This window comes from Liolophura sinensis, chromosome 13 (assembly GCF_032854445.1).
Source record: "Liolophura sinensis isolate JHLJ2023 chromosome 13, CUHK_Ljap_v2, whole genome shotgun sequence".
NCBI classification, from domain to species: domain Eukaryota; kingdom Metazoa; phylum Mollusca; class Polyplacophora; order Chitonida; family Chitonidae; genus Liolophura; species Liolophura sinensis.
In genome coordinates, this window is record NC_088307.1 from 15,818,263 (window position 1) to 15,846,150 (window position 27,888).

Here is a 27,888-nt window from a genome sequence, read left to right on the forward strand (position 1 = left end):
AGCAAAAGTTAAGGATATTTGAGGTGGCGAAAAATCGACACCTTTGGTATTTGTGTGTAAAATCATCTCCAGCGTGCATTCGATGGCATCTGCATTCTAGGGTCATAAGTAAGCCTAAATTTTGTAGGGCTATTTATTTTTTCCATTTCAAATTTCTGTCGCCCAGGCAGTGGCTCGATCTCCACAGCACAACTGTCAAAATTACAAGTTTACAACAACAACAGATGTCTCCTCCATCATGTCCATTCAAAACGTTGGTACTTGTAACTATCTGCAATTTACCTGAGCTCTTGCTAGTGACAGTCAGTAGGAGAACTTGGTTGCTGTGTAACATTGTACTCCATTGTAGTATACACTATTATAATGAGAAAAGACTTGCATCATAGCGAGTAAAACAGGATCAGTTACGACAGGGTGACATTGAGTGACGACTGGCAAATGATCAGACGTAATCCGCTAAATACGGCCTCTTATCAATTTACTTCGTGTTCATGTCAATTCTTAAGTAGTAGCTAATTACACGCCTCTTAGCACCATTGCATAAAGGCCAAGATAGAACCTGACTAAAACATATTTCAGTGGAAAGCATAATTCTCAAGCTTTCTAAAAAGTATCGTACTTTTTCACCATAGGACATGTAGAAAAAAAATGTCAATACTGCACAAATGGCTGGTGTGAATTGAGGTATCTTGAGAATTGTATCCAATCAAACATGTTACTATCAGATTGTGCGGCCTAAACTGTGATGTGGCCTTTACCCATTCACTCCATGAAGTGACATATGATGACACAGAACTATGGCATAAGACAACGTTTTGAGATAATTTACAACAACTTTTGTATAGTCTAAAAGCTATTTCACACAGTGTTGTGGGACAGGTCTGTATCATTTACGGACCACCACAGGCATAAAATTTGTTTATTTACAAGCCGTGTAATATTTAACGACAATATCACAAATTATGTCAGACAGTAGCATGCTGTCTCGCCCAAACTGCATTCATCTCCCCAGTAGACCCTAGGCCTACTTAGGCAGGCTGTTCCAATTATTCAAATACATTTTCTCTTGTTCATTTTAGTGTTTAGTCAGCTGTTTTTAAATAACAATAGTCAGAGTTAGTGAAAAACTCATTAGGGATGCCAATGGTTGATTGGAATGAGAACGCAGCATCTCACCAAACAATGCTTAAAATCTTATGATTGATTTCTCTAAGTTTATGAGATTTGAAGAATTTAAATTTTGTTCCTTTGTCTTTCTTGCATAGAAGGGATGAGTTTTTTCTGTTTTCTTCTATAAAGTACAGTAAATTATCGAAACGCAGCGTTCAAGCCGAGATGCTTTCCCTGACATCCGCAATAATTTGGTCAGCACTGCTCTCATCTTAGAAGCCACCACCACAAAACGGAAGCATAAAATTCAGTGACGGTGGAATGCCTAGATCAACCTCAGTGGTGCTTAGATTTGTTTCCATTTGTTTGAGAATTGAGCATGAATCTAGTTGTGCAACAATCCTATTGTAATTTTGTAAATATTTAATAGGGGTCAAAATCACCAGCAGATCCGCTCCGGAGGGTATGACCTGAACCAGGAATCCCCCGGCCATGCATCTTCAGGCTACTTAAACTGTGAATGATATAGCGGGCTTACTGTATCAATTCAATCAGTGGAAGAAAAATCCTTCCAGTATATCCAATTTCCGAGAAAGCTTATTTATCACTGGGACCTTCAACGCCGAAGTCCACAACTTTTATCTGCCATAGGTTACTGCTCTGACTATAATAAAAATAACTTGGATGTTAGAGAGCTGGAGTACCATAGTGCTGTCAATAATGGAGACGTGCTGAAACTGTATCAAGATGAGGTTTTACTAAACTTTTACTGGGTTGAAAATAAATGTTTCAAAAAAAAATGACTTAATGCCAGCTTAAGATACCTTGAATGGTATTCTTTCAGTGGACATTCAGGTGCTGTCTTTCACTTTAAGCAGATTTAGGTCCAAAAAAATGCACAGATGTTAATTGCAATTTATTATATGTCACTGGTCATGCTAGAAATACTGAAAATTGTGTTGTCATCACATGTACAGACTTATGAGCTTATGTATTTATGTTGTATATATTAAGCATTTATGGTATATTGTTTATGCGACTTCTGTTGGTGAGATCATTAGCACCGCAACACGAAGGAAAGGTGTTCATTAATTTATATATTTATTTATTTATTTTGGCTCAAGACATCCCTTAAACTAGAGGTGTACTAAAGGTACATCATATGTGTACCATTGAGATGTAGCATATGTGATGTGTGGTGTGTCGAGGTATACTTGAGGTATGTGAGGTATACTGAAGGTGTATCTGAGGAATTGCCAATTATGCAAACTAATACCTCAGGTACGCCTAAAGTACACCTCATTGGAGGTGTACCCTGGAAAGTGTAGGTAAACAAAAACTGGATGTGTGAGGTGTAGCTGAGGTCTATCTCTATAGACAAGGTGGATATACCTGGGTGTAACTCTCATTTAACACACTATTTTCATACACATTATTTTGGTGGGGCCTCTGTGGCTCAGTTGGTTAGCTCACGCTGGCTTCCCCTCTGGCTGTATGTGGGAAGGTCTGCCAGCAACCTGCAGATGGTCGTGGGTTTCCACCGGGTTGTGTCAGGTTTTCTGGCCACCATAATGCTGGCTGCCATCGTATAAGTGAAATATTCTTGAGTATGCCGTGAAACACCAATCAAATAAATAAATCAAATAATCATTAGTTTGGTAGATAACAAGTTCAGAACACTTTCGATATTGGCTGTATAAATTATAGATTAAGTTGTAAGTTTGTAAGTACAATTCTTTGTTTACATTGGGTCTGTTTGTAAATCTCAGCTGGATTGCAACAACAACAGTAACATACATGGGGGTTTCTGGTTGCTTGATCACACTTCAGTGCTACCACTTTTGTGTGCAAATTTTAACATGTGCTGACAAATGTTACAAATTCTGCACCAGGAAGCATCGTTCATTGCATAATTAGGTTGTTTTCCCCTAGCCCTGATCATGCACATTGTTAGGGACAGCCATCTTTTAATAATCAGAGGCAAATATATTCATGCTCTTTAAATTGGTCAAACATCAGGAAACAATGTTCAATGTAATGGAAAAGCTTAGAGATTTGCATATTTGACATTTCAATATTTTCACAAGATTTCGTTTGTCATCTTCAGGATACGTGAACATGTTCAAATCCTTTTGAGGGGTTGATTCTAAGCTGGAATACTAGTCATTTTTGTTTAGTGCTGTCTAGACACATGATCATTTTGCGTAATTGCCTTGACTCTGCTAACCAAGTCAAAACCATAGCTTGACCTCTCAACAATACTGATCCTTCAGTAGTGACAGCACTTTGGCGACATGGGCTCTCCCTTCCACAAGAAGATAGTACAGTATATATACATACACCTAATGACTTGTTGTTGTCTTATATAGGAAAACAATGTTAAGTACGACCTGAAATCCAAACATGCATACTTACATACATACATACATATATATATATATATATATATATATAAATATATATATATGCTTACATGCATAACTTAATATAGTACATTGTACTTCGACATACAAAGCAGCCTCAATTCTAACCCTAAACATTTGTAAACTTAATGTGAGAGATGAACACTCCACTCTGTGAAGAAGAGTGTGTGCTTGATTGTTATCTGTGTCATTTACCTGTCTAATCTGTATCATTTATGTGTAACAAATTTCCCTACATGTATGTTAACCCTTGTTGGCAGATAGCACTGAAGGCTTGATGGTGACTTAAGATTCACCCTGGCACCAGCAACTGAACATCTGTGCTGCTGGTAATATTAGTGATGGCCAAACCCAAGGAGAAGATTGGACAGCTAAGTACAGCCTTTCTGGAAAAATGTGACAAAGTGAAGGACAGGTTGAGGAAAAAGGTGGCCAAGCAATTGCGTGCAGACATAGAGAGGTAAGTATTGGTAGACAAATGCCATTCTTCAGTTCTATGCCAGCTGATGATGCTGCCAGTCAGCATGTTTGTCAGTTACTTAGGGAGATGGTGTTTCTGAAAACTGATAGATATATGCTAAATCTCTGAACACTAGCACCAACATCCACATCCTACTTGTATTTATATTATACGCAGTTATAAGTCACTATTGGCATAGGCTATTCAGAATGCCGAAAATAACGAAAATAATTCCTAATATAGGAATGATTTTGGAATCCCTCAGTGAATAGAATGATCTTTATTGTGAAGTGGACAGAGGGAAAGAATAGTAAATACATATTAAACACACGAAATGTACAGTGTACCATAGGATACAGCTGCGTGTATGTAGCTTACCAGTAGGTATTACCAGTACGGTTGGAAATGCCAGGACAAAAGTCGTATTCATAGTCTAAAAACTCGCAATCTGAAGTCTGGCCAGAGATATCAGTATCATAAATCGGAACTTTAACGTTATCCACTATGGGCTCAAATTGATATGGTAGTATATTTACTTCTGTGTAGCGAGAATCCATCTCGAAAATGACGTTTCATTCTGATATGAATTCCCAGATTATTTAGGCCAGCTAGGCTTGAGTAGGCCATCTATGACGTCACCCGCTGAGTCATACCGGGCAGCCGGCTGGAGATTGGCTAGGGCAGTAAATCTATGGTTTTTGGTGGATTTACTGTCACCGTTACTTTTCTCAGAAGCCCTCGCTGTATTATACTGATTAAACAGGTTACAGTCTTTATAATTAGGACCAGCGGGTAAACCTGGTAATCCTTTAAAATCATAATGTTGAAATTGTGGACAGTATATCCACATTTGTTATAATTATGTGCGTGCTGAAATGTAATGCTAAATGAACCGCTGTAAGTTTTACCAAGCGTACAAGTATCAGTCATATGCTGATAAATACTGAGCTAGCCACGTTCCTCGTGTTCACAGTTCATATAAACTATCACATAAGGGTATGTTAATCAGGCCTTTGTTTTTCTTTTTTTCCCTCTTTCTCTATGATTCTAATGATGGCCTTATCTGAAGATAAAAAGATCCTGTTTCTACAAATGTTCTGTCATTCTGACATCATGAGACCAGCTATTTGCATTTTACTTGCTAGTGTCGATGTGTGGCCATCATCTAAAGGTGATATCTACATACATGCATCAATAAATACTCTCATAAGACAGCAATTCACCAATCAGACAGCAGAAAAGCTGTTAAGAGTTACCATATGACATTTTTTTAATTTTTTTTTTTTTTTTTTTTGTCTTTTTCACATTAAGGATGTTACAGGAAGAAATTCATCCAGACCTGGAGTTTCACCTAAAGGGAGGTAACTCAGTGGGCCACAAACTAATACTGAAGTCAAGGTAGGCTCTTCATATTAAACCATTTGCGTTTGTCAGTCTGTTGTCCGTCCTCTCCTATTTCTTAGACTGCTTTATCTCCTTTAATGACCTTTAATGAGGCATTCATTTTGTGTACACCGGGTAACCGTGTTAAGAAGAAAGAAAGAGACGGATTTTCATGATTCCCAGCCAGGTTTTTATTATGGGTCTGTTGGTGAGAATCGCCGGAGGCCCATTATAGAGGCATGAAAAATTGTGAAGAAATTGCCGGAAGTAGTTTCACCCAAGTACGACTTGTTAGTGCGCTTAACCAAGTAGACCATGTGTTATGGTCAAATATTCAAGCGTCAGCACAAATAGAAAAGAGTGTGGCGTAGTCATCCAGGCCTAATGATGATTTGCATGTACACCTGAATTCCTGCAAACTATAGGCTACATGCAAGGTGTAAAGCGAACAGTCCTGTCAAAATCGAAAGTAGATCTCCAAAGTAGTTTACGTGCTCAACGCTCTCCACAACATGTTAGTTTTCAGATACTGAAGGTTACAGCAAAGGCTCATCTACTACCCTCAGTCATGGAGAATGACTACTGTGGTATTTGTATTTGTGACATTCTCTTGTGTTTGCCATGAAGAAGATGTAGCAAGGGCCTAGAAAATGGTCATTTGGGGTACTATACAGCAAGTTCTGCTATTGTACTGCAATAAATCATCCTAATATCTCTCCGAGTGCAGTGGTTTTAATTCTATACTGATCGTCGGTTGTTTGTGCTAGTTAAGGGTCGATGATCGATATATCGATGATTTCTGAGGAGAGAAGCTAACGCAATGAAACGTAACGATCAGGAGAGCAAATAGCGTTCAGAAACACTTTAGATTTATATACTATTTACTGCCAATAAATAAAGCACAAATAATAAATTTTGGTCTTCTAATGTAGGCCTAGGCCTACGCTTGTATTGAGCATAACATTGTGGGCATATTTTGATCCGAAAACGACAGTTGTTCGTGTATACAAAAATGTTTCGACAGGTAAAAAATAATTACCAATCACATTAGGCAAGTTACCATAGAATGAAATAATACTGCAACCTCTGCTATCAAAGCAGTACGAAAAGGTAAAGTTGTCAGTGAGTGAGTTATTGGAATAAACCCAGTAGGCCTACAGGCTGAGATGTAATAAATACATGTAGGCCTGTGAGCGTGTTTCAGATTCATGCCTCTTGAGGAAGAGCTGAAATAATTATAATTATTATTCTTAATCTATAGTAATTAATTTATTATTCTTAATCTACAGTGTAATGACAAGTTGTAATTCTGGGCACTTGACATGTACATACACATACTTGTTGACGTTCTATATGTAACTATAAGAATGTCTGTACAGGTAGGTCTGTGTAGACCTATTCATGTGTGCACATGTTTGTCTTTCAGTTTTCTCAACCCCCTTCACTCAGTCAAGTTCACCCTTTCCAGATGAATTGCTGGGGACCCAAAATAGTGAAGTTTTGAGTATTTTCAAAAAATGTGTACTGCGGTAGGCTTACTCAGTACTCCCTCTCTTGGAAAATTAGGGACTACCACACTACCTCTGAAAATTATCTGTAGCACTGCCAATTTACTGCCCAATAGTTGATCTTCATAACTGTGTGAATGCCAACAAACTTATTATACATGTTTTTTCATGGTTCTTTGAAGGAGTTATCTGTTAAATTGTGGAATGAGCTGTTAGTAATTGTTTGCTGTATGTGATAAACATTTGGATATAATCCTGAAAAGACTGAAAAAAAAAGGTTGACAGATTGTACATTTATTTTATGTGTCCATGCCATATTTGTACTGTTGTCAGATAGAACTATACAATGTAAGGACCAAAACTTGTCCTTAGGATATCTTGCCTTGATCTGTTGCCATGTATGGCAGTGATACCAAAAATGAAGATTTTCATGCTCACACTAACCAAACAAATAGAAATGGTAATGACTTACTGGCAAAAAAATGTTTTGAGAAAATGTCTACAGTCTTACAGTATATCATAATATGAATGTTCTGGTCCAGTGCAGTCTCTTTAAAGTCATGTCATCATGAGGTGGAGCCGTTACAGATAGAATAATTGATCAGCCTTATGTAGGTGGAAAAGACCAATGAATTGTACTAGAAGACAATGGGTCATTAGTTACAAGACAAATAAAAATAGAAGAAGAGCAGTAGACCCATTTCACAGCCATTGGGCTCTACTTGCATCAATTGCCCTTGTCGAAGGGGCGTTTTAGTGCCATGGGAACAAATTTACAGAAACTGACATTGTGTGGCTAAAGATGAAGGGGTTTGCCCTCTGTAACAGTTTTATAGGTATTCTCTTGCAGAAAGTACATGAATTAATATGTCAGACTCTACCCCTGCTCAGTGGTGGAGTGGTCAACCTTGCCTAAGTGGCTGTTTGCACAGTCTGTTGCTGGTTGCACAGTCTGTTGCTGGTTGCACAGTCTGTTGCTGGTTGAAGACCACTGATCTTCCACCAGTATAGCGTCCATATCAGTACATGTATGTCACGTGTAGGATAGTTTGTGAGTAACTAAAGGTTGGTGGATTACCCCAAGGCACACTGTTTTCCTCCATCTGATCACCATCGTGTAATAAAGGGAAATAGTTTTGTGTAAGGACATCCAGTCTGATGGGACAGGGAATTTGTAGACTTCCCTGCTCTTACAGCTTTTAGGGCTTTGAGCGGTCATGGAAGATCACTTGTATTCCCTCAGTATGGTGTTCATATCTGTACGAAAATTTTTGTCAGTAACTCGCCAAAGGTTAATGGTCGCTAGGGACACCTCAGATTCCTCCACCAAAGAATGACTGTCATCGTATAAAGTGAAGAATTTTTGAGTATTGCATTTAGCAAGAATTCACTAAATAAATTCCTTAGTAAGGCGTTGCATAAAAATCAAATAAATGAATAAATAACTAATTTTTAACATTTGATTGTCATTGCTGATTAGACAAGTGTGTAAAGCCAATGTGTTATGTTTACAGGGCGCGAAACTTGTGGGACAGATTGTGTGAAGTGTCTGGCTCTGACTGCGTCTTGTTCTCGCTCCAGTCTCTCCACAAATCCATCTTTGACAGCTACCTTTTGTAAGAATCTTTAACCTTTCCAACCATGTTGTTAGTGTTAGGGACATGGAAACTATTGACATGGTGAGTGTAGTCATTGTGGGCTGTCTGGGAGGATGATGTGGGCTGTCTGGGAGGATGATGTGGGCTGTCTGGGAGGATGATGCGGGCTGTCTGGGAGGACGATGTGACCAAACATGTATAACCATGGAAATACTTTGTATTTCCCGCTCTCATCTTAACATATAAAAGTTTTAGTCTGTCAGACAACCTTTGTTGATCGTATTTTTCGCACTTTTGCTCATTTAGATGCTAGAGAGGAATATTAATATAGAAGCAATATTTATGTATCTCGCCGAGTATGACTGCATGTAGTGCAACCATTCAGTGCAGCAACATTCATCAAAATAATATCAGAATGATAATCTGCTGCAATCTTTCATGTCATTACCTCTGATCTTTTTGGTGTCAATCTGTATTAGGTGCCGTTACAGCCTAACACAAAGTTACAGAAAGACGACACAATTTTCTGAGGCGTAATTAAGTTTTATTGGGCTGACTCAGCAGTATTTATGTTTATCTAACACCTGATATAGTTTCAAATTGTTAAAAGAATTGAGGGAGATATGTTTAGTTCTGCACGATGATACATTGTAAATACTTGTAGGATGCCTGGTCACTGGCAAACAGTAATCAAAGGCATCATTGCATATTTCTTCATCAGAGGATTAGTTACCAGATTTATTATTTATTTATTTGCTATTAATTAACTATTCGCTATTAATTAACTACCGCTGTATATATTGAGAGCTAAATTTGAGTCAGCAAACTCATTTCTCAGAACCCTGTCCAGGTAAACATACCCTTTAAACAGGTTACAATCTTTATAATCTGTACACTAATCCCCTCAGTCCCCTGTGATGAGATTATAGACATAAGGTAGTAGAATAGGCAATGTTTTAAATACTGTGCTGTGGTTTGTGTGTTGCAGACAGGTATATGGCTCAGAAAATGCTGATATAGCCTCTGCGGAACTCGTACATGCTATAGAAGACAGGGTGAACCCTCAGTTTCCGTCCAGCCTAGTTGGAAGCCATACATCAGATGACATGTTTGCATCTGGTGGTGCAGAGTCAAATGCTGACAAATTACCGCGGGCCGACAGAATCTCTGTGGATTCACTAGAGACAGACTCAGAGAGAGTCCTGGGTGTACCTCTACCCCCATCTCCTTCTGATACAGGTGCCAAGGGAGGCCACTCTGTGTTGACCTGTGAACAAGCGAATGGTGAATTACCTGGGAGAGTAGAATCTGGTAACATTAGGGACTTCACAGATACAGGGGAATCCCATAGAGAGGCATTTGAGTTGTTTCATGGGGCATACAGTTTGGACATGATTCCCTCAACACATTTTGCTGCAGGCCATGACATGTTAGCAGCAGATCCCTCCTCATTGTTTGTTCTTCCCAATGGCCAAGAGATCAACAACAATGATGCTAATAATAATGGCTTGGATGCGAACCAACTGGTGGGAAATCAGAATCTGGCGTCTCCCAGAGTGGTGAATCTGCAACCGCAGGTTGTCGACCTGGTATCGCACACAGTTCCTGCACAACTGTCCACAGCTGCTTCTCTCCCCGATGTGCAATCACAGGACACCAGCCGGGTTCACGGTGCAGGAGCGCATGCGGCATTACCTGACCTAATAAAAACATCATGGTGTACTATCTTGCCTCACCAGACATGCTCAAGGCTTGGGGATGACTTACTGAGAGTGTACCTACAGGAGATAGACTGTGACTGTACCATTTCTGTGGACAGTCAAGATTTCAAGTGCCACAGGTTTGTGTAGGAGAACATTTTTGTTATTTCACACCAAGATGTTGAAAAAAGAAACATTTTGTTTCATGATGTTGCAATGTGAGACAAGTGGGATGGGGTCATAATATATGTATAGGAAACTTCACATTATGTCACCAATCCATAGGACATTATCCAACTTTCAGTGCTCCAGATAAGGCGTGTGTAGGTGTAATTTATCCCTTCAAAAATGCCCAATATGCGTATAAGTTGAAAAAATACCTGTACCAAATACACCTAGAAAAATAAAGGTACACATTAATTTCTAAAAGTGGGCATTCACTTTATTTCGTGTTGGTAGGCCTAATAACAAGGTGGCAAAGTATGGGAGATAACTCTGTATTGGTAACAGTGCGAATGGATCACTACTCTTGACTCGAAATGCAATCATGGCAGACATGCAAACAATTTTTGCAAACCAAAATCTTAGTTAGGTCAAGAAGTATAGTTCTTTCACTAATATAAATGTTTCTTGAGGATGCTATTGCTCAATATGAAGATCTGAAGTCAACAAAAAGACAAAGGGAAAGGAGCTGACGGACACGACCTAAACTTAGCAGTTAAAGAGCCATCCTTCTCATTCATGGACCGTTTAAAGCGGTGATTTGGCGGCTCAATCACGAAGTCAAATGAAAAGATTATTTTGGGAAAAAAAGAAATGCTATGCAGTAGCCACTTTCAGCTTGGCAAATATAGAAATATCAATCAAAAACATAATATACTTGTTATATTTCCTCTTGCCATTAATTGAATACTATATTTAACTAGCATTTGGATGGGTTAAGTTTCACCTTGAGATGTTGCCAGCTTTCTTTTACTGATTTCTTGAATAAGTATTAATAATATAAAAATACTGTTAATTAATGGGATAAAGCAAGCCTTGAGAGGTTTTAATCCTGCCAAATATTAGATTTGCAACTTTAATACTTTATTTTTGAATTTATAGACCTACATCCCTATACATAGAATGCATCTACACAGTTAATTATATATTTTGATAAGATAAATGAAATAAAAGGTCAATAATGAACACAGAGATGCTGAGTAGACTTTCCTGAAACCTAAACCATGCTTAATTTGTGCGTGGCTTATAGTTTATGATAAATTGTTTTCTCCAATTAGCCAGTACTTGTATGATATAGGCCAGAGCTCCTCTGCTAAAATTTGGAGGAGTACCATACTGCCACGAAAATCTATTTATCTAGAGTGAGTGAGTGAGTGCTTGGGGTTTAACGTCATACTTTATTTATCTAGAGCACTGAACCTTCACATGCGACATCATGCATCCTGTTTATAGGACGTCACACTATATACGAGTCCGTGTATTTGATGTCACACTATATACGAATGTGTGTATATGACATTACACTATATACAAATGCGTGTATATGACGTCACACGTGTATATAACGTCACTATATACAAGTGCATGTATATGACGTCACGGGGGCCTCTGTGGCTCAGTCGTTAGCGCGCTAGCGCAGCGTAATGACCCAGAAGCCTCTCACCAATGCGGTCGCTGTGAGTTCAAGACCAGCCCATGCTGCCTTCCTCTCCGGCCGTACGTGGGAAGGTCTGTCAGCAACCTGCGGATGGTCGTGGGTTTCCCCCGGGCTCTGCCGGGCTTCCACCCACCATAATGCTGGCCGCCGTCGTATAAGTGAAATATTCTTGAGTACGGCGTAAAACACCAATCAAAAAAAAAAAAAATATATGACGTCACACTATATAGAAGGGCGTGTATATGATGTCACACTGTATACAAGTGTGTGTATATGATGTCACACTATATACAGGCGTGTGTATACGACGTCACACTATATACAAGTGTGTATAAGCCTGCAGCTAAAAACAAAATCTTACTATCACTGGAAAGTTTTGATGCACAAAATCATGATATTGTCAAAACATAAATAAGAAATAAAATATTGCACAATTAAGGATGAATATTGTTTTTGTGAAAGGTGGAAATGATATAAAACCCCCTCAGCGCTTTGCATCTCATTATCATTTTCACCTAGTACTCAAACAATAGATGCTTTTACGGTATCCAATTTTCACCATGTTCACTGCCTTTGTGTACTTCACCTAAAAGTTTGGCCTGTAATAATACATTTTCAGAAGTATGTGAAAGCCATGAATGATACACTTGATGCTAACGTTTAAGTTTTTCTGATAAGAAATTAATCTTCACAAGAAAAGGTGGATAAATCAATGAGAATCCAGCAAACTGTGCGACAAGACCCAAGTTCATCTTCAGGTGAAATACAAGTCACAGATATAGAAATATACAAGTGATATCATAACCTTTGAGACTTTGATTCGTTTAGAAAGTTTAAGTGTTGTTGTTTTAGTCAATTTGTAGATACAGCAGTAGCTTTAATACATGTACTGGGATAGATCAACATGAGGACAGATTGATCACATCCAGCCATTTGAATCAGAGCTGAAGCTGGGTCTGCGTTATGGTTACATTGTAACATGTGTTTCTGGATGATCAGTTATGATCAGTTTTACATTTTTGTACATGGACATCAAAGATCAATAAATTTGGCTATCTAATTAGGAATTGTAAAGTGATGTGTGTTATAATTTTTTACAAACTTAGTACTAAAGATATGTGTGTTTGAAAGTATTATTATAAGATACACTGTCCATACAGAACTCTGTTTACATGTAGTTTATATTTAAACCTCAGCATGGGTAGCCTGTAACTATGTATGCCTCACGAATGCTTGCAGTAAAACTATTCTAGATTGGCATTGTCTGTCACTATACCGTATGTGGTTAAATCAGTCCAGGGACTACTCTGTACATATGTTCTTGCTGTTGTAGGTGTGTCCTGGCTGCTAGGTCCAGTTACTTCACAGCCATGTTAGGAGGCGCCTGGTTGGAGAGTGACGCTGACAAGATACTCCTGGAGGGGTGAGAAGGGAGAACTCATGTAGTGATGGGACACACATGTAGCGATTGGACACACATCTTAGAAATTAGCACACATATTTTCAGATATTGTTGTCCATGGTTACTCTGACGATGCTTACTTTTTTACTCTTCTTCTTTAACCAAAAAATTGTCCGGAAAAAATAAAACTGAGAGCCGTTTGTAAAATTTATGGATTACGTGAACAGTTTGTTTTAGATCTAATGAAGTGTTGGCCTATTTTTGATGTGAGTCATGTTCTGTAATTGGTTGGAACACGACTCGGCCCTAGTACCAGTAGTGTGTAATAATGAACTCCCGTTCGGTTTATAACCTGCCTCTTTCCTCACCCACAGAGTGAGCCCGGCGGCAGTGGAGCAGGCCTTACTGTACATCTACGGGGGTGTAGTGGAGCTGACAGACACATGCAGCGTGACAGAACTGATTCTCCTGTCTGATATGTATGGCTTAGAGGGCCTCCGCGACGTCATCTCCCTCACCCTGCGAATCACCAAGTGTCACTTCTTTCACAAGGTTAGTCGAACGTGTTCATACAAGATTGTAGAGTCATAGTCGAATTTTAAAAGAATGACGGTAAGCAAAATATTCCTGAAATACATGTAGGTTTAGTGAAAAAAAAAAACAACAATCAAGTACATGTAGATAATTCAATAGACCGTGTAATCCAATCAATCACAAATCACTATGATCTGACAGTAATTAATGTTAAAAACGGCTTAAGGATACTGGAACCTTTCTTACGCAAAATTCGGCATTTTGCGTTATCTAACACGAAATATTGTTCGAACAGTGATGTGTGTGCTGCGGTTTCAAACTTTCGTTTTCGTCAGTATCCCTGCTACATTTTGACGGTTTTGAAAATTTTACTGTCCAAATGCACAGTTTACTATTTAATATTCATGGTGTTTCTGAGTGTTTATTTAAAACTTTCAGAAATTTCATATTTCTTTATAGTCTTTACTAATATCTTGAAAACTGGAAAGTATATCAGATGTTTGTTATAAATAAAGGCCATTTATTAGCTTAAGCTTATTTATTCAGCTACATGTGTGCCAAATTTCAAAGCATTATGTTGAAAAACAGGCCCAAAATATAAGTATTTCACCACAGGACTGTGAAAATGTGTAATGGAGAAATGATCAAAATGTCAAGCAGCGTGTGTGACAAAATTAACTTGCTGTGAATTAATTTTAATCAAGAATTGTCCCATGGCGTCTCAAAATGAAATGTGCATAGATCAACCTATTAATGTAAAATTCAAGAAATTACAGGGTTCGAAATTAGTGTTTTATCTTGACGGTTCTAAGAAAACCTGCTGGAATGTGATAAAAACACTCTAAGCCCGGTACGGTGATGATGCTGATGTTTTTGTTAATATGCATATAACATCCACTCTGCCTGCATGGGAAAATATGTGCACAGTTTACAGACAGATTTATTGTAGCAGGAGACAATAAACGTTTACCAGAGGCATGTCTATTCACAAAAAATAATCCCCCACAGAACGTTAATGTCCCTCAGAAAGTTTATCCCCTTTTCTTGGGCGACTAAGAAAACATGACTGCCTTGGTTTACAAAACTTTGTACCTTTTGTCAAATTCAATGTATATAAAATTTGAATTTGGTTTTCATCTTAAAGTGAAGGAAACAAATTCTGAGAATGAAAAATCAAATTGTTAAGTATAAAAAAAAACAGCAGCAGAATCTTTTCCTCTAGTCCTAGATTGCTCTGCAGTTATCTGCCCTTGTCAAACATGTCGAGGTTACGCCTAGGAAGTAACAGGTCAATGTTTTGCTTATGATAAATTGACAGATGAAAAAATAACGAATATAAGTGTCAGTAAACTTAAGGCCATGGAGATGTATGTGATAGAAAATTTTTGTCTCAAATACTGAGACATACTGCCACAGCAACTGCATGAGGTTTTTAAATGGAGCGTCCTCTGACATTGGCTTGGGGCCCTCCATGACCAAACAAAATTTTGCCAAACCTGACGTCTGAGCAATGTCGGTGGCGGCAGCACTTCGGTGGCATGCAGGGGCCTCCGTGGCTCATTTGGTTAGCGCGCTATCACAGGAGTCTCTCACCAATGCGGTCGCTGTTAGTTCAAGTCCAGCTCATGCTGGCTTCCTCTCCGGCCGTACGTGGGAAGGTCTGCCAGCAACCTGCGGATGGTCATGGGTTTCCCCCGGGCTGTGCCTGGTTTCCTCCCACCATAATGCTGGCCGCCGTCCTATAAGTGAAATATTCTTGAGTACGGTGTAAAACACCAATCAAATCAATCAAATCGGTGGCATGCACTAACACTGCTACAGTCAGACCCTTTGTGTGTACACTGTCACACCTAATGACCACATGTCGTCATACGCATATGAATGAAGAATTATTCCGTATGACTTAAAAAAAAGCACACACACATACATGCTCACATATACACAGCTGAGGTTATGGGATCAAATCCAGGTATTACTGTTTTTCTTGTGGCTCTGATGTATCTGCACGTGTGTGTGTTTGTGTATAAACTTTTTGTTACCTTGTCTGTACTTCCAGCCATGCGCTGGCTGCATCATAGGCACAGTGGAGGCTCTAAGCATTGCTGAATCCTACAGGCTGGAAGAACTGGAAGAACGCTGTATTAAATGGATCAACAGGAACCTAACCAAGGTCTGGCCCACCAAGGGATTTGCCCTGCTACCAGAAGCCACATTACAGAAATGTTGCCAGTCAGCTGTACAGGACTTGGTAAGGCTTTCCAGCCATTGCTGAAGTACTGCAGGCTTTGCTTATGTGCTGCAAGGTTTGCTAATGCATTGCGGGATTTGCTATTATACATGTATTACAAGAATTTGCTGATGTACTGCAGGGTTTGCTTATGTGCTGCAAGGTTTCCTAATGCATTGCGGGATTTGCTAATATACATGTATTACAAGAATTTGCTGATGTACTGCAGGGTTTGCTTATGTGCTGCAAGATTTCCTAATGCATTGCGGGATTTGCTAATATACATGTTCTGCAGGAATTTCCTGATGTACTGCAGGATTTGTTCATGTGCAAAATTTTCTAATGTACTGCAGGATTCAGAGGCTGTGCAAGGTTTTGTAACTTCCTCCAAAAATTAATAAAGGCACGATACAAATTTGGTTTGGTTGATATTTAAAAATATTTGCATTATTTGGTAACACAACCATGTCAGGCAATATAGGGTTGGTTGTCTTTTATTCTGCCTACTGAAAGAGATTGAGATTTTTTGAAAATTAACATTGATAAGGAAAGTAGAAAAACAAATTTCAATCAAAAGCCACAACGAAACTTCAAAGCAGGGACCTGTTTTGGAGGGTGTGACGGGATAGCCCTAACGAACATTATTTTAATGATGGTCATATTAAAAACCTTGCGTTCCATTACACAAGGACTACTTTTTCTCGTTTTACGTTGTAGACACCAGGAACAGTATTAGATGTTATTATGGAATGCGACAAGTTGAGCACCTCACTTCCCCGCCTAAAATGGACTGAACCGGTGCTGTCACTAATCACCCACTTGATGGACTCAGCTATGGAATATACCAGTCAGAATTTTACAGATGTGATAGACAATGAGAGATTTATTGCCTTGGGAAAGGTAAGTTCCTTACCGGGTAGTGCAGGAGCCAAGAATTCCTTTCCTGCATTAAAAGGTGTAGTGCTTATTTACGCATAGTATTTATCACACAACTATCACACAACTGAATAGTTTGCTCTATGGGAAAGATACATATTCTAGAACACCTAATTAGATGTCGTTTGGTTGGTAAGTGTGAAGGATGTTGTTTAGTTCAGTGGTACATGTGAAGCCACAATATCAGGATGTTGTTTAGATGATACATGTGAAGCCACAATATCAGGATGTCGTTGGTTGGTAAGTGTGAAGTGGTACATGTGAAGCCGCAATATCAGGATGTTGTTTAGTTGGTACATGTGAAGACACAATATCAGGATGTTGTTTAGTTGATGCATGTGAAGCCACAATATCAGGATGTCATTGGTTGGTAAGTGTGAAGTGGTACATGTGAAGCCGCAATATCAGGATGTTGTTTAGTTGGTACATGTGAAGCCGCAATATCAGGATGTTGTTTAGTTGGTACATGTGAAGCCGCAATATCAGGATGTTGTTTAGTTGGTACATGTGAAGCCACAATATCAGGATGTTGTTTGGATGGTTCATGTGAAGCCACAATATCAGGATGTTGTTTAGATGGTACATGTGAAGCATCAATATCAGGATGTTGTTTAGTTGGTACGTGTGAGGCCGCAATATTAGGATGCTGTTTAGATGGTACATGTGAGGCCACAATATCAGGATGTTGTTTAGTTCAGTGGTACATGTGAGGCCACAATATCAGGATGTTGTTTAGATGGTACATGTGAAGACACAATATCAGGATGTCGTTGGTTGGTAAGTGTGAAGTGGTACATGGAAGCTGCAATATCAGGATGTTGTTTAGCTGGTGCATGTGAAGCCACAATATCAGGATGTCGTTGGTTGGTAAGTATGAAGTGGTACATGTGAAGCCGCAATATCAGGATGTTGTTTAGTTGGTACATGTGAAGACACAATATCAGGATGTTGTTTAGTTGATGCATGTGAAGCCACAATATCAGGATGTCATTGGTTGGTAAGTGTGAAGTGGTACATGGAAGCTGCAATATCAGGATGTTGTTTAGCTGGTACATGTGAAGACACAATATCAGGATGTTGTTTAGTTGATGCATGTGAAGCCACAATATCAGGATGTCATTGGTTGGTAAGTGTGAAGTGGTACATGTGAAGCCGCAATATCAGGATGTTGTTTAGTTGGTACATGTGAAGACACAATATCAGGATGTTGTTTAGTTGATGCATGTGAAGCCACAATATCAGGATGTCATTGGTTGGTAAGTGTGAAGTGGTACATGTGAAGCCGCAATATCAGGATGTTGTTTAGTTGGTACATGTGAAGCCACAATATCAGGATGTTGTTTGGATGGTTCATGTGAAGCCACAATATCAGGATGTTGTTTAGATGGTACATGTGAAGCATCAATATCAGGATGTTGTTTAGTTGGTACGTGTGAGGCCGCAATATTAGGATGCTGTTTAGATGGTACATGTGAGGCCACAATATCAGGATGTTGTTTAGTTCAGTGGTACATGTGAGGCCACAATATCAGGATGTTGTTTAGATGGTACATGTGAAGCATCAATATCAGGATGTTGTTTAGTTCAGTGGTACATGTGAAGCCACAATATCAGGATGTTGTTTAGATGGTTCATGTGAAGCCACAATATCAGGATGTTGTTTAGATGGTACATGTGAAGCTGCATTATCAGGATGTTGTGTAGTTGGTACATATGAAGCTGCAATATCAGGATGTTGTTTAGCCAACACATTTGAAGCCGCAATATCAGACCATTGTTTAGGTTGTAAATGTGAAGTTGCAAGCTGACGTCAGGTCTCAATCTTTGTTTTTATTCTTTGTTCTTTATCTAGAGCATGGCTTGGAGTATGACATTACTAGACACGATCTTTAGCTCTGTCATCAAGTCTCTGCCTGTGGAGCACATTTGTAAGACCTACCTGTGCATCCACGTACTGACAGAGAGAGCCAAGGACTCTGATTGCAGCTGGACTGAGGTATGTCACTAATGAACACCACTGTCTGCATGCTTCTTATGACCCCATCCCACACTTCCTGGTGCCACTCCATGTAAAATATTTAATGTTAAAAAACACTGTAAACTATCGCAGATCAGGCTATGGAGGAAAAGGTTTCTATAGGCCTTGAACAAAATGTGATGGGCCTTTATCCACTAGGTCACATGATCTACATGTACCTCACTCAAAAAGATCAAACTTTGTGTACCTGGTCTAGGCCTTACACAGTATGCTCCTGTGTTGTCACTAAAAGCACCCAAACAGATAGTTCAGGCGATTAGGTACCTTAAAATGATCTGCAATGAACCAGAACCCTGTAGTCTTCTCATATGAGATGTCTCCTATAAGAAATGTGGTTGAGAGAAAAGAGGAATGGGATCTCAGGAATTGTCAGCTCAAGACAAATTATGTTCAACAAATATGGAACACGAGGTGAATGTCACTTGTCGAGTGCAGATAATTGCTGATATCTCATCCCACAGCCTACACTATATGTTTTATTATACCGACCAAAAAAAAAAAGAAAAAGGTGGTATTTTAAATTCCTGAAATGGTATGTTGCTAGCTTTATTAAAGCAAATCATCAAGCAATGAATGGCAGCAGACAACAGGGGAGATAACTATAGAATACATTCAGGAGATCGTTGGTCATCGCTTCATGCATGTGGGATATTTTATATTCAAAGTAAGCGTGATCGTGCTTCTCCTTGAGCGAGTTTATATCAATGCTCATAGGTTTTGCAGAATATGAATATCCTGTGATCTTACATTGAATATCCTGTGATCTTACATTGAATATCCTGTGATCTTACATTGAAATTGTGGAATCATTGTATAACTCACATATATCACTTTTTTTTTGTGCCACTGCAGGATTTCCAAAACTTCCTTGTCTCTCTGTTGAAAAAATGTGAAGGTTACATCAAGTTGTATGTGCATCAGGTTGTACATACTGCTGACTGGGACCTGCTCTCCAAAGACCTTCAGCAGAACCTCCTGGAAGGTCAGTCTATTCATGTTGATACCATTCATTATAAATAGTGATTGGCCTCTGACACCATCTTCAAGGTGATTTCAGTATGCTGTATACATTTACAATATGAGGTCCTTGTTTTAAGGGTCAATAGAGTTTGTCCTCAGTATAATATCATTTATACAGAATGTGGAAATCATAAAATACAATAAGAATAAATCTTCTAAATTTTGTTCTAGAGTGTCAAACAGTGCAAAAAAAAATACTTATATCCTTCTGGTAGTTTGATCTAAACACAATTATTGTGAGATAGACATTATCAAACAAAGAATTGCAATAAAGAAGTGACATTTTGCTCTGGGATGTCACTCTATTGTTATAATGACCTTTTAAGTTCAAATCTGCATATTGATGATCGGGTTTAATGCTGGGCCATGGCACAGACTCCAAACCTTTTTGCACATTGAGTTTGAGTTAAGTTCTAGCCTTTGAAGGAAAATTTGGAGAATTCCGTCCACTCTCACTGTGACATTAAACTGTGAACGGCGCTCATGGGGAAACGTGCAGTCATTTAAGATCTTGTCTTCCACTTATATCACATGCAAGTCTGTGCTTTTGTCAATACATCCCAGGGCATGTGGAATTCTTCATGCACTCCGGTTTCCACCCACCACAAAACTGACTGCATCATTGTACTGAAAATATAACAGTGACAGTGTGATATAGTCCCATTGTACATGTTGTCCCAAATGTCTTTGTGATTATCAGTTCATCGGCTATCTCTTTATAGATGTACATGTACACGGTGATATGGGTTACACATATACATTAATAACATTGGTTATTATGTTATCTCTCAACAAATCCATTTCAGTTATGTAGCAAAACTAAATGGTTGTAATGGTGTCCAAATACAAAATTGTATCACCCTAACTGTGGATTTTTTTGTAAAAGGCTTACCTCATGCAAACAAAAGGTTCACTCCATGATAAACATTCACTGACTCCTTGTTCTGGAAGAACCAGTGGATGGTCATGGGTTTCCCCCTGGGCTATGCTCGGTTTCCTCCCACCAATGGTGGCTACTCAGTATTCTTAAGTAGAGTGTAAGTTAAACAAATAAGTCAGACTGTACTGCAAGACTTTGGCTTGTTGGTCATGGCAGCTAAAATGCATGTTGTCTGCAGGTAGTCAAAGAAAGGCTGTGATGACATCTAACCCATGCCAGAATCCAAATTTCATGCTTGGATATCTTCTCCACTGCTATTCAAGGGTGCTGGCATTGTCAGCCTTACTTCACTTAACTGACTTCCGCTTTCAGCAGCAAGCTGAACACAAAGTGTCATAATGGTGGGCCAAGCTCATCATGCATTGTTCATGTCCATCACTAAAACACCCCTGACAAGCAGTATTCACGTGACCCAACCAGGTTAGAGACTTCCACATACATACAAGGTGCTCTTTTAGTGATTGAGTCTGTCACTGTCCAGAACTGTTTTTCTCAGACTGCCTAATCTTGGAGGTATTACTGTTAAACCAGGTACTGCTGTAGCTCTGTCATTTAAGAATTACCAGGTGTTGTATTGTCTTTCAAGTTTGGTTTGAGATGTCAGGAAACCTGTACAACCTGTCTTTTTCAAGAACCGTCCTGGATAGTGCAGTTGGTAGAGCGTCCGCCTCAGGAGCGGTAGATCCAGGATCAGTCCTGGGTCGAGTCACGCCTAAGACTTTAAAAGAGGAAGTTGTAACTTCCTCACTCTGCGTTCAGCAGGAAGGGGATAGTGCAACGACTGGTTGACCAGGATCAGTATAATGGCTCGTGGCTTACTTGCCTTCAGTAAGTTGTCTTAGTGAAGCAGCGCTAGAGAAAAGAGCGGTTGAAACCTGTCCAGCAACAAGGCGGTACATTACATACACCCTAAGGATTCCTTCGTCGTCATATGACTGAAAAATTGTTGAGCACGACGTTAAACCCCAAGCACTCACTCTGTTTCAAGATGGAGTTCCTACTCAGTTTATACCTTTACATGTTTGTTTATTTCTGATATTTGTATTATTTCTGATGTTTCTGCCTTATTGTAGCGGCATCCTACGTATGTATTGATACCAACAGGGGACGCGTGCCACCAAAGCTGTCCAGTATGAATAAGGTAAGCTTTCAGATCTACACCAGTGGCTGTCATCACAGGAGACAAGTCACAGTTTTCATCAGGATTACTTACAGTGTAGTGTCACTTCATTATTCAATTTTGAATGTGTTTGTCAGACGAAGAGATCAGGGTTTAGCATCAGTCAAGCTTCCGTCTGGCGATACTTGAATTTAATATTTATGTATTTATTTATTTGATTGGTGTTTTATGCCGTACTCAAGGATATTTTACTTATATGATGCGGGCCCGCATTATGGTGGGAGGAAACCGGGCAGAACTCAAGGGAAACCCACGACCATCTGCAGGTTGCTAGCAGACCTTCCCACTTCCGGCCGAAGAGGAAGCCAGCATGAGCTGGACTTGAACTCACAGTGACCACATTGGTGAGAGACTCCTGGGTCATTACGCTGCGCTAGTGCGCTATCCGACTGAGCCACAGAGTTTAATAACATTTAGTACTGAACATACTTCTCAGCTGTAACCCAATTTGGAGTTGTATGTATCATTAAAGGAGCAGGAAATTGCTGTATGGTATTTATGTCTGTATGTCACTTGTGGGGAAAGTTACAGTAAATTGTCACTGGTCTGTCAGTGGTTTTTTTATTGTTTACCTCCACTAAAAAAACTGACTTGTGGCATGGGTGAAAGATTCCTCAGTATGGTATTACTAAGGAACAATGAAAAAGATAAATAAACTAGCAAATGGACATCCTGTCTGTATGTAAGATGACATGGCATTATGGTATGGTTGCACATGTGATGTGAACAAAGATTGTATACTCTAAACAGGCCAAACAAGGATGTCATTTTCTGAATTATTCATTTCAGTGGCTGTTGTTGGAGTAAAATGCATGTATGAAGAAAGTTTAGTGGAAGTTCTTCCTTAATTTTGATGTCCCGCGGAGTTTAATTATAGGCACTGTGCTGTGAAGTATTATGTCCTAGAGTGTTCATCACATCATTACATCACTCTGTTCTAGTGCAAACATTCTCTGAGTATACATGGGAAGGATCCCAGTAACCTGTGGATACTTGTGGGTTTCCCATGAGCTCTGCCCAGTTTGCTCCCATCATAAATCCGGACGCAGTCATATAATTGACGTATTGTTGTGTGGGGTGTGAAAACACCTATAAAATGAACAAATACATATTATAAACAAATAGTATAGAATTAAAAAGTGGTTAACTTCAGCTTACTCAGAATCTGTTCAGGTCGTCTTTGATTTATGATTACAGAGGTCACGACAACCTGCTGTCCCTAGAACTGGCAATGCCTCCAAACCTTCAAGCTCAACAAAAAGTAAGCCACCCGTGACAGATTCATCAAAGCTTGAGAAAAGTCTGAGCAATGCCAGTCTACAGAAACAGTTCCAAAAGCGTCTGGCTAGTGAGCGTGCTCAACGAGTGGAGAGAGCAGGTGCTTCTGGCGGAGGCATAATGGGAAGCGGGAATGTGATGGGAAACGGGAGCGTGTTGGGAAATGGGAGAGGTTTTAAAACCTACCCTAAATCTGCCGCAGGCCGAACCAGACTGAAAGCCCCTGCCAGTTATAAGACAGTGTCAGAGAGTAGTAAAGCACGAGAATCCTCACAGACGCAGGTCGGAAGACCAGACAATTCCAGACCTAGGAGCTCATCTTTGATTAACCCTGAGACTTCAGAACCTGGGCCCAGTCTGGTGTGTGCACCCAGGAGCAGAACTGACCAGGCCTGCGTATCACAACTCGCCGATCCCTCCCTACCCGCAAGGCGCCGCCGCCGCGGGTCCACAGGGGACATTCCTGCTGTGCTGGTGGAGGTCAGTCGGTCCCGCAGTGAGGAATTCCACCTGACCAACAGGGGGGACAACTCTGTAATGCAACTTGTGCCAATCTTTGATACCAAGTTTTCACTTCCAAATCAAATACCACCATCAAACACAGAGGAGTTTTAAGTGTAACAAGTTTGAATCTGTTGTTGCAGTTTGAAAATATGTACATTTTTATCATTTCCTGTTTAAGTAGAATTGGAAATTTAATCCAAGGTTTGAGAATAGTTGTATCAGTATTTCATGCATGGGCGAACATCAACAAAATTATGTCAGAAGCGAAAGGACAAGGTATCTGGATAAAATGGAGACATTAATAGTATACTTTTATTAATCCATGTGTTGAGGATTAAGTGTTTTACTGGTGTGTCAATGTGTTCAACAGGCCTTGACATGAAATTAATGATTAATAATTTCTTTAATAGTACTTTATATGATCTAATACACAATAACTCGAAAGGGTTTAGCTTTGCATCATACAAGTATACATTTCTTCAGTGCCATATAAAGAATGCTTCAGATCCACAGTTTTTCTATTTGGTTCAGATATGCTTTTCAAAGGCAAGATTTGGAATCTGGGAATGGCTTCCACTCGGGCACTTTACCTTTATAACTTTATTGCCATGGTATTTAGCCATTTTCAATCATGGCATTGAACTATTTTTTTCGTGCAGGGATGTTTGTTTGCGAACCACCATAATTTCTCCTCCCAAAACTGTGCAAGTTGGCCTATATGATTGAAGATTGATTTATTTTTTTATTGATTTGGTGTTTATGCCGTACTCAAGAATATTTCATTTATCCGACGGTGGCCAGCATTATGGTGGGTGGAAACCGGCCAGAGCCAGGGGGAAACCCACGACCATCCGTAGGTTGCTGGAAGACCTTCCCACATACGGCCAGAGAGGAAGCCAGCATGAGCTGAGCTTGAACTCACGGCGGCCACATTGGTGAGAGGCTCCTGGGTCATTAGGCTGCGCTAGTGCGCTAACCAACGGAGCCACGGAGGCCTCAATTGAAGATTGAAATAAGAACTCAAATTTTTCGCTGAAAATATTGATCGGGCGAATTGTCATGACACCAAGTTGTAGAATTAAGTAATTGTCAAGAGCATCTAATGAGCATTCAACCTTGAGTAACTTTCACTTTAGATTGACGCATGAAGAGTCTTTTGACTTTTTATGTTTCCTTATAAATTGTCTTTTCCTTTTTTTCAGCAATCTCATTTTCACATGAAGTCTCTGTTGACTTTTTATGTTTCCTCATCAAATGTCTTCTGCTTTGTTTGTCTATCAGCAGCCTCTTTGACTCCTAGCAGAAGATGATATACTTGTACATGTATTAGAACAAGTTTGTTCTTTGGTAGAATTTTTGACATTCATGTACATTCATGAAGAAGAAGTTGGCACCTGTGAATTTTGTCAGCTTCTGGCATGTCAGGGCTTGGGGACCAGCAGTGAATTGTTTCATGTTATATCAGCCCCTTTTAATCTACATAAATGCTCAGATACTTTATCGTTAGTATAAAGAGTTCTTTATATGGGTAGATTTGTTATCTGTCTTCATTAGTTTTACTGATACATATTTATGAAAGGAAAGTATCTGTACAGTGTATATACGTGAATGTGTAGCTGTATATCTGTGTATTACATTAATCTTGTGTAGTTGTACATGTATGTGCCCACTTGTAAACTTAATGTTGTGTGATGTAAAGAGATTCTTGTTTCGATGCTCGTTGTCATGGTTGTAAACTTAATGGTTGTGTGATGTGATTATGTTCTTGTATAGACTCGTGTTGTCATGGTTGTAAACTTAATGTTGTGTGATGTGATTATGTTCTTGCATAGATTCTTGTTGTAATGGTTGTAAACTTAATGTTGTGTGATGTGATTATGTTCTTGTATAGACTTGTGTTGTCATGGTTGTAAACTTAATGTTGTGTGATGTGATTATGTTCTTGCATAGATTCTTGTTGTAATGGTTGTAAACTTAATGTTGTGTGATGTGATTGTGTTCTTGTATAGACTCTTGTTGTCGTGGTTGTAAACTTAATGTTGTGTGATGTGATTATGTTCTTGTATAGACTCTTGTTGTCATGGTTGTAAACTTAATGTTGTGTGATATGATGTTCTTGTGTAGATCCCAGCTGTCATCCATGTTTACTGTTTTTTATACAGAAGGTATAGATTAGCGCGACCAGGCTATTCATGCTTGGTGAAGTACATGTACATGAACTTGTTGTGATTTTGTAATTTAATTGTTTGTACTGCTGCAAGCTTATAGATTTATGTTAAAAATCTCTCATCAGCAAGCCCACTTTTCAGGATACCCTTATTAATAACGTCACAAGCATGTAAAGCTTGGTATCCACGAGGGCTTAAGCAGCGAATCGACATAACATGTCTGTCAGGCTGTTGCGTCGGCGACTCACCTCTCTTGCATGATAAATAACGATGCGACCCAACTGGAGTCGTAATCCAGTTGTTTCGTACATCTTGGCTCAGTCCAAAGTCATCAGCGACTTTGACTAACTGCGAACAACCAGTTCATTTGGGTTGATAAACACTCGTGTACCATGGCCACGTAATGCCTACCTTGCTGGTTGTCATGGTAGTTACTTGCATGTAATGCTGTGTCAGCTGGCAATGGGCCTCGTACCAATTATTCACCGCAAGACTTGAGTCATAAATTGCAAGCGCTTAAGAAGCCAAACTCAGAACGGGAAGGAACTCAAACGCTTGTTGAAGATGGAGTGCAAATTCTACAAATCTTTACAAATCTTAGAGCAAAGCATTTTAATTGTAGCTGTTTTTGACTTACGGTGCAAGTTTTAAGAGGTTTGATGAATATGGACCTTGCTCCCTAAACCATGGTTTACAGACAATTCCACGAACCTTTTATGTCAAATATAAAAGTAGAATGCCTTTTAGAGGACAGACTTAGTTAACAGCTAAAATTACAAATTCAGGGACTGTAGGCAAAGGGACAATGCTCTTCAGTGGTGGCAAACGTTTAAAAAATTTCTGAATCCAAGTCCCCATCCGAATCACTACAACCCCAATATGATGAACCACTCTTAAAGTCCGGACACAAGCTGTGCAGAAAATTTCGTCCGAATTCCTGTATAACTTGTATCTGTAGGGTAAAGTTACTGACAGACAGTATTGACAAAAACATAACCGTCTTTGGGGAGGTAATTACAGTAAAACAAAATAAAAACACTGTCAGCAAAAGACAATGAGATGATCAAATATAAATTTGGTCCGTTGTATCAAAGTACCGGCACTTATCTGTCATCCATTGCCAAATGAACTACCAAATTTAACTTTTGCTGAATCTGAGGAATATGAACAGGCGCTGTTCGTCTGATATACAGAGTTTTGGTAGTTATTAACTGATTTTGTCTGTGGTGTACATCTGTACTTGTATGATAAAGTTTTAGATGGAATTTTTTTATATCCAATATGATAATTTATTGTGATAAAAAATTTTTTACCATACAAGAGTTTTTTTTTTATTTGAATTAGTCTCTGGTTCAGTATTTTCACGAAGCTGTGATAGTTTGTAGTCTGTCTGAATCTTAACGGTATGTACTGTCTCAAATTCCTTGAATTTTCAGATTTTATATGTTGAATCATGTGTTTGTTTTTCATTGATTGGTAATTCTTTAATTCTCAAAAAAATTGTACCATTTGTCTCACCAATTTATAGTTTAATCTGCAGTGTCAAAGAAAATAATGTATATATACATGTATATACCGCGAAGTTACATGTTTCAAATGTACACTAGTCAAAATAAAATATGTACCATCTCAGTAGAACTATATGTAGGTAGTTTATATGAACTGTTATTGTAATGGCTCAGTGCATGTATTATTTCATCATATAACCCTTCATAAACTAATTTTTCTCACAAATAACGTCACATTCTTCGTTTATGAAAAACGGTTAGTAGCGAACCGGACCTACGAAGTTTCTGTTTGCAGGCTTGGTTACATTCAG

At 39.1% G+C, this 27,888-nt stretch overlaps 1 protein-coding gene across 1 annotated transcript; it reads left to right on the forward strand.

The window, feature by feature from the left end:
* Nucleotides 1-27,888, forward strand: LOC135480188 (BTB/POZ domain-containing protein 8-like). The gene is made up of 13 exons (XM_064759952.1): nt 1-108; nt 3,794-3,993; nt 5,305-5,391; nt 8,399-8,500; nt 9,471-10,322; nt 13,176-13,265; nt 13,619-13,796; nt 15,835-16,026; nt 16,723-16,905; nt 18,794-18,937; nt 19,832-19,961; nt 22,013-22,080; nt 23,317-27,888. The coding sequence occupies exons 2-13, from the start codon at nt 3,875-3,877 to the stop codon at nt 24,010-24,012; spliced, it is 2,841 nt and encodes a 946-aa protein (XP_064616022.1). The 5' UTR covers nt 1-108; nt 3,794-3,874; the 3' UTR covers nt 24,013-27,888.

Bases quoted from the DNA above. Each gene is read 5' to 3' on its own strand.
- LOC135480188 (XM_064759952.1), top strand. From the start codon at position 3,875: ATGGCCAAACCCAAGGAGAAGATTGGACAGCTAAGTACAGCCTTTCTG. The intron at 10,323-13,175 runs GTTTGTGTAGGA...TTGCTGTTGTAG, and splicing joins CAAGATTTCAAGTGCCACAG to GTGTGTCCTGGCTGCTAGGT. The intron at 22,081-23,316 runs GTAAGCTTTCAG...TTATGATTACAG, and splicing joins AGCTGTCCAGTATGAATAAG to AGGTCACGACAACCTGCTGT.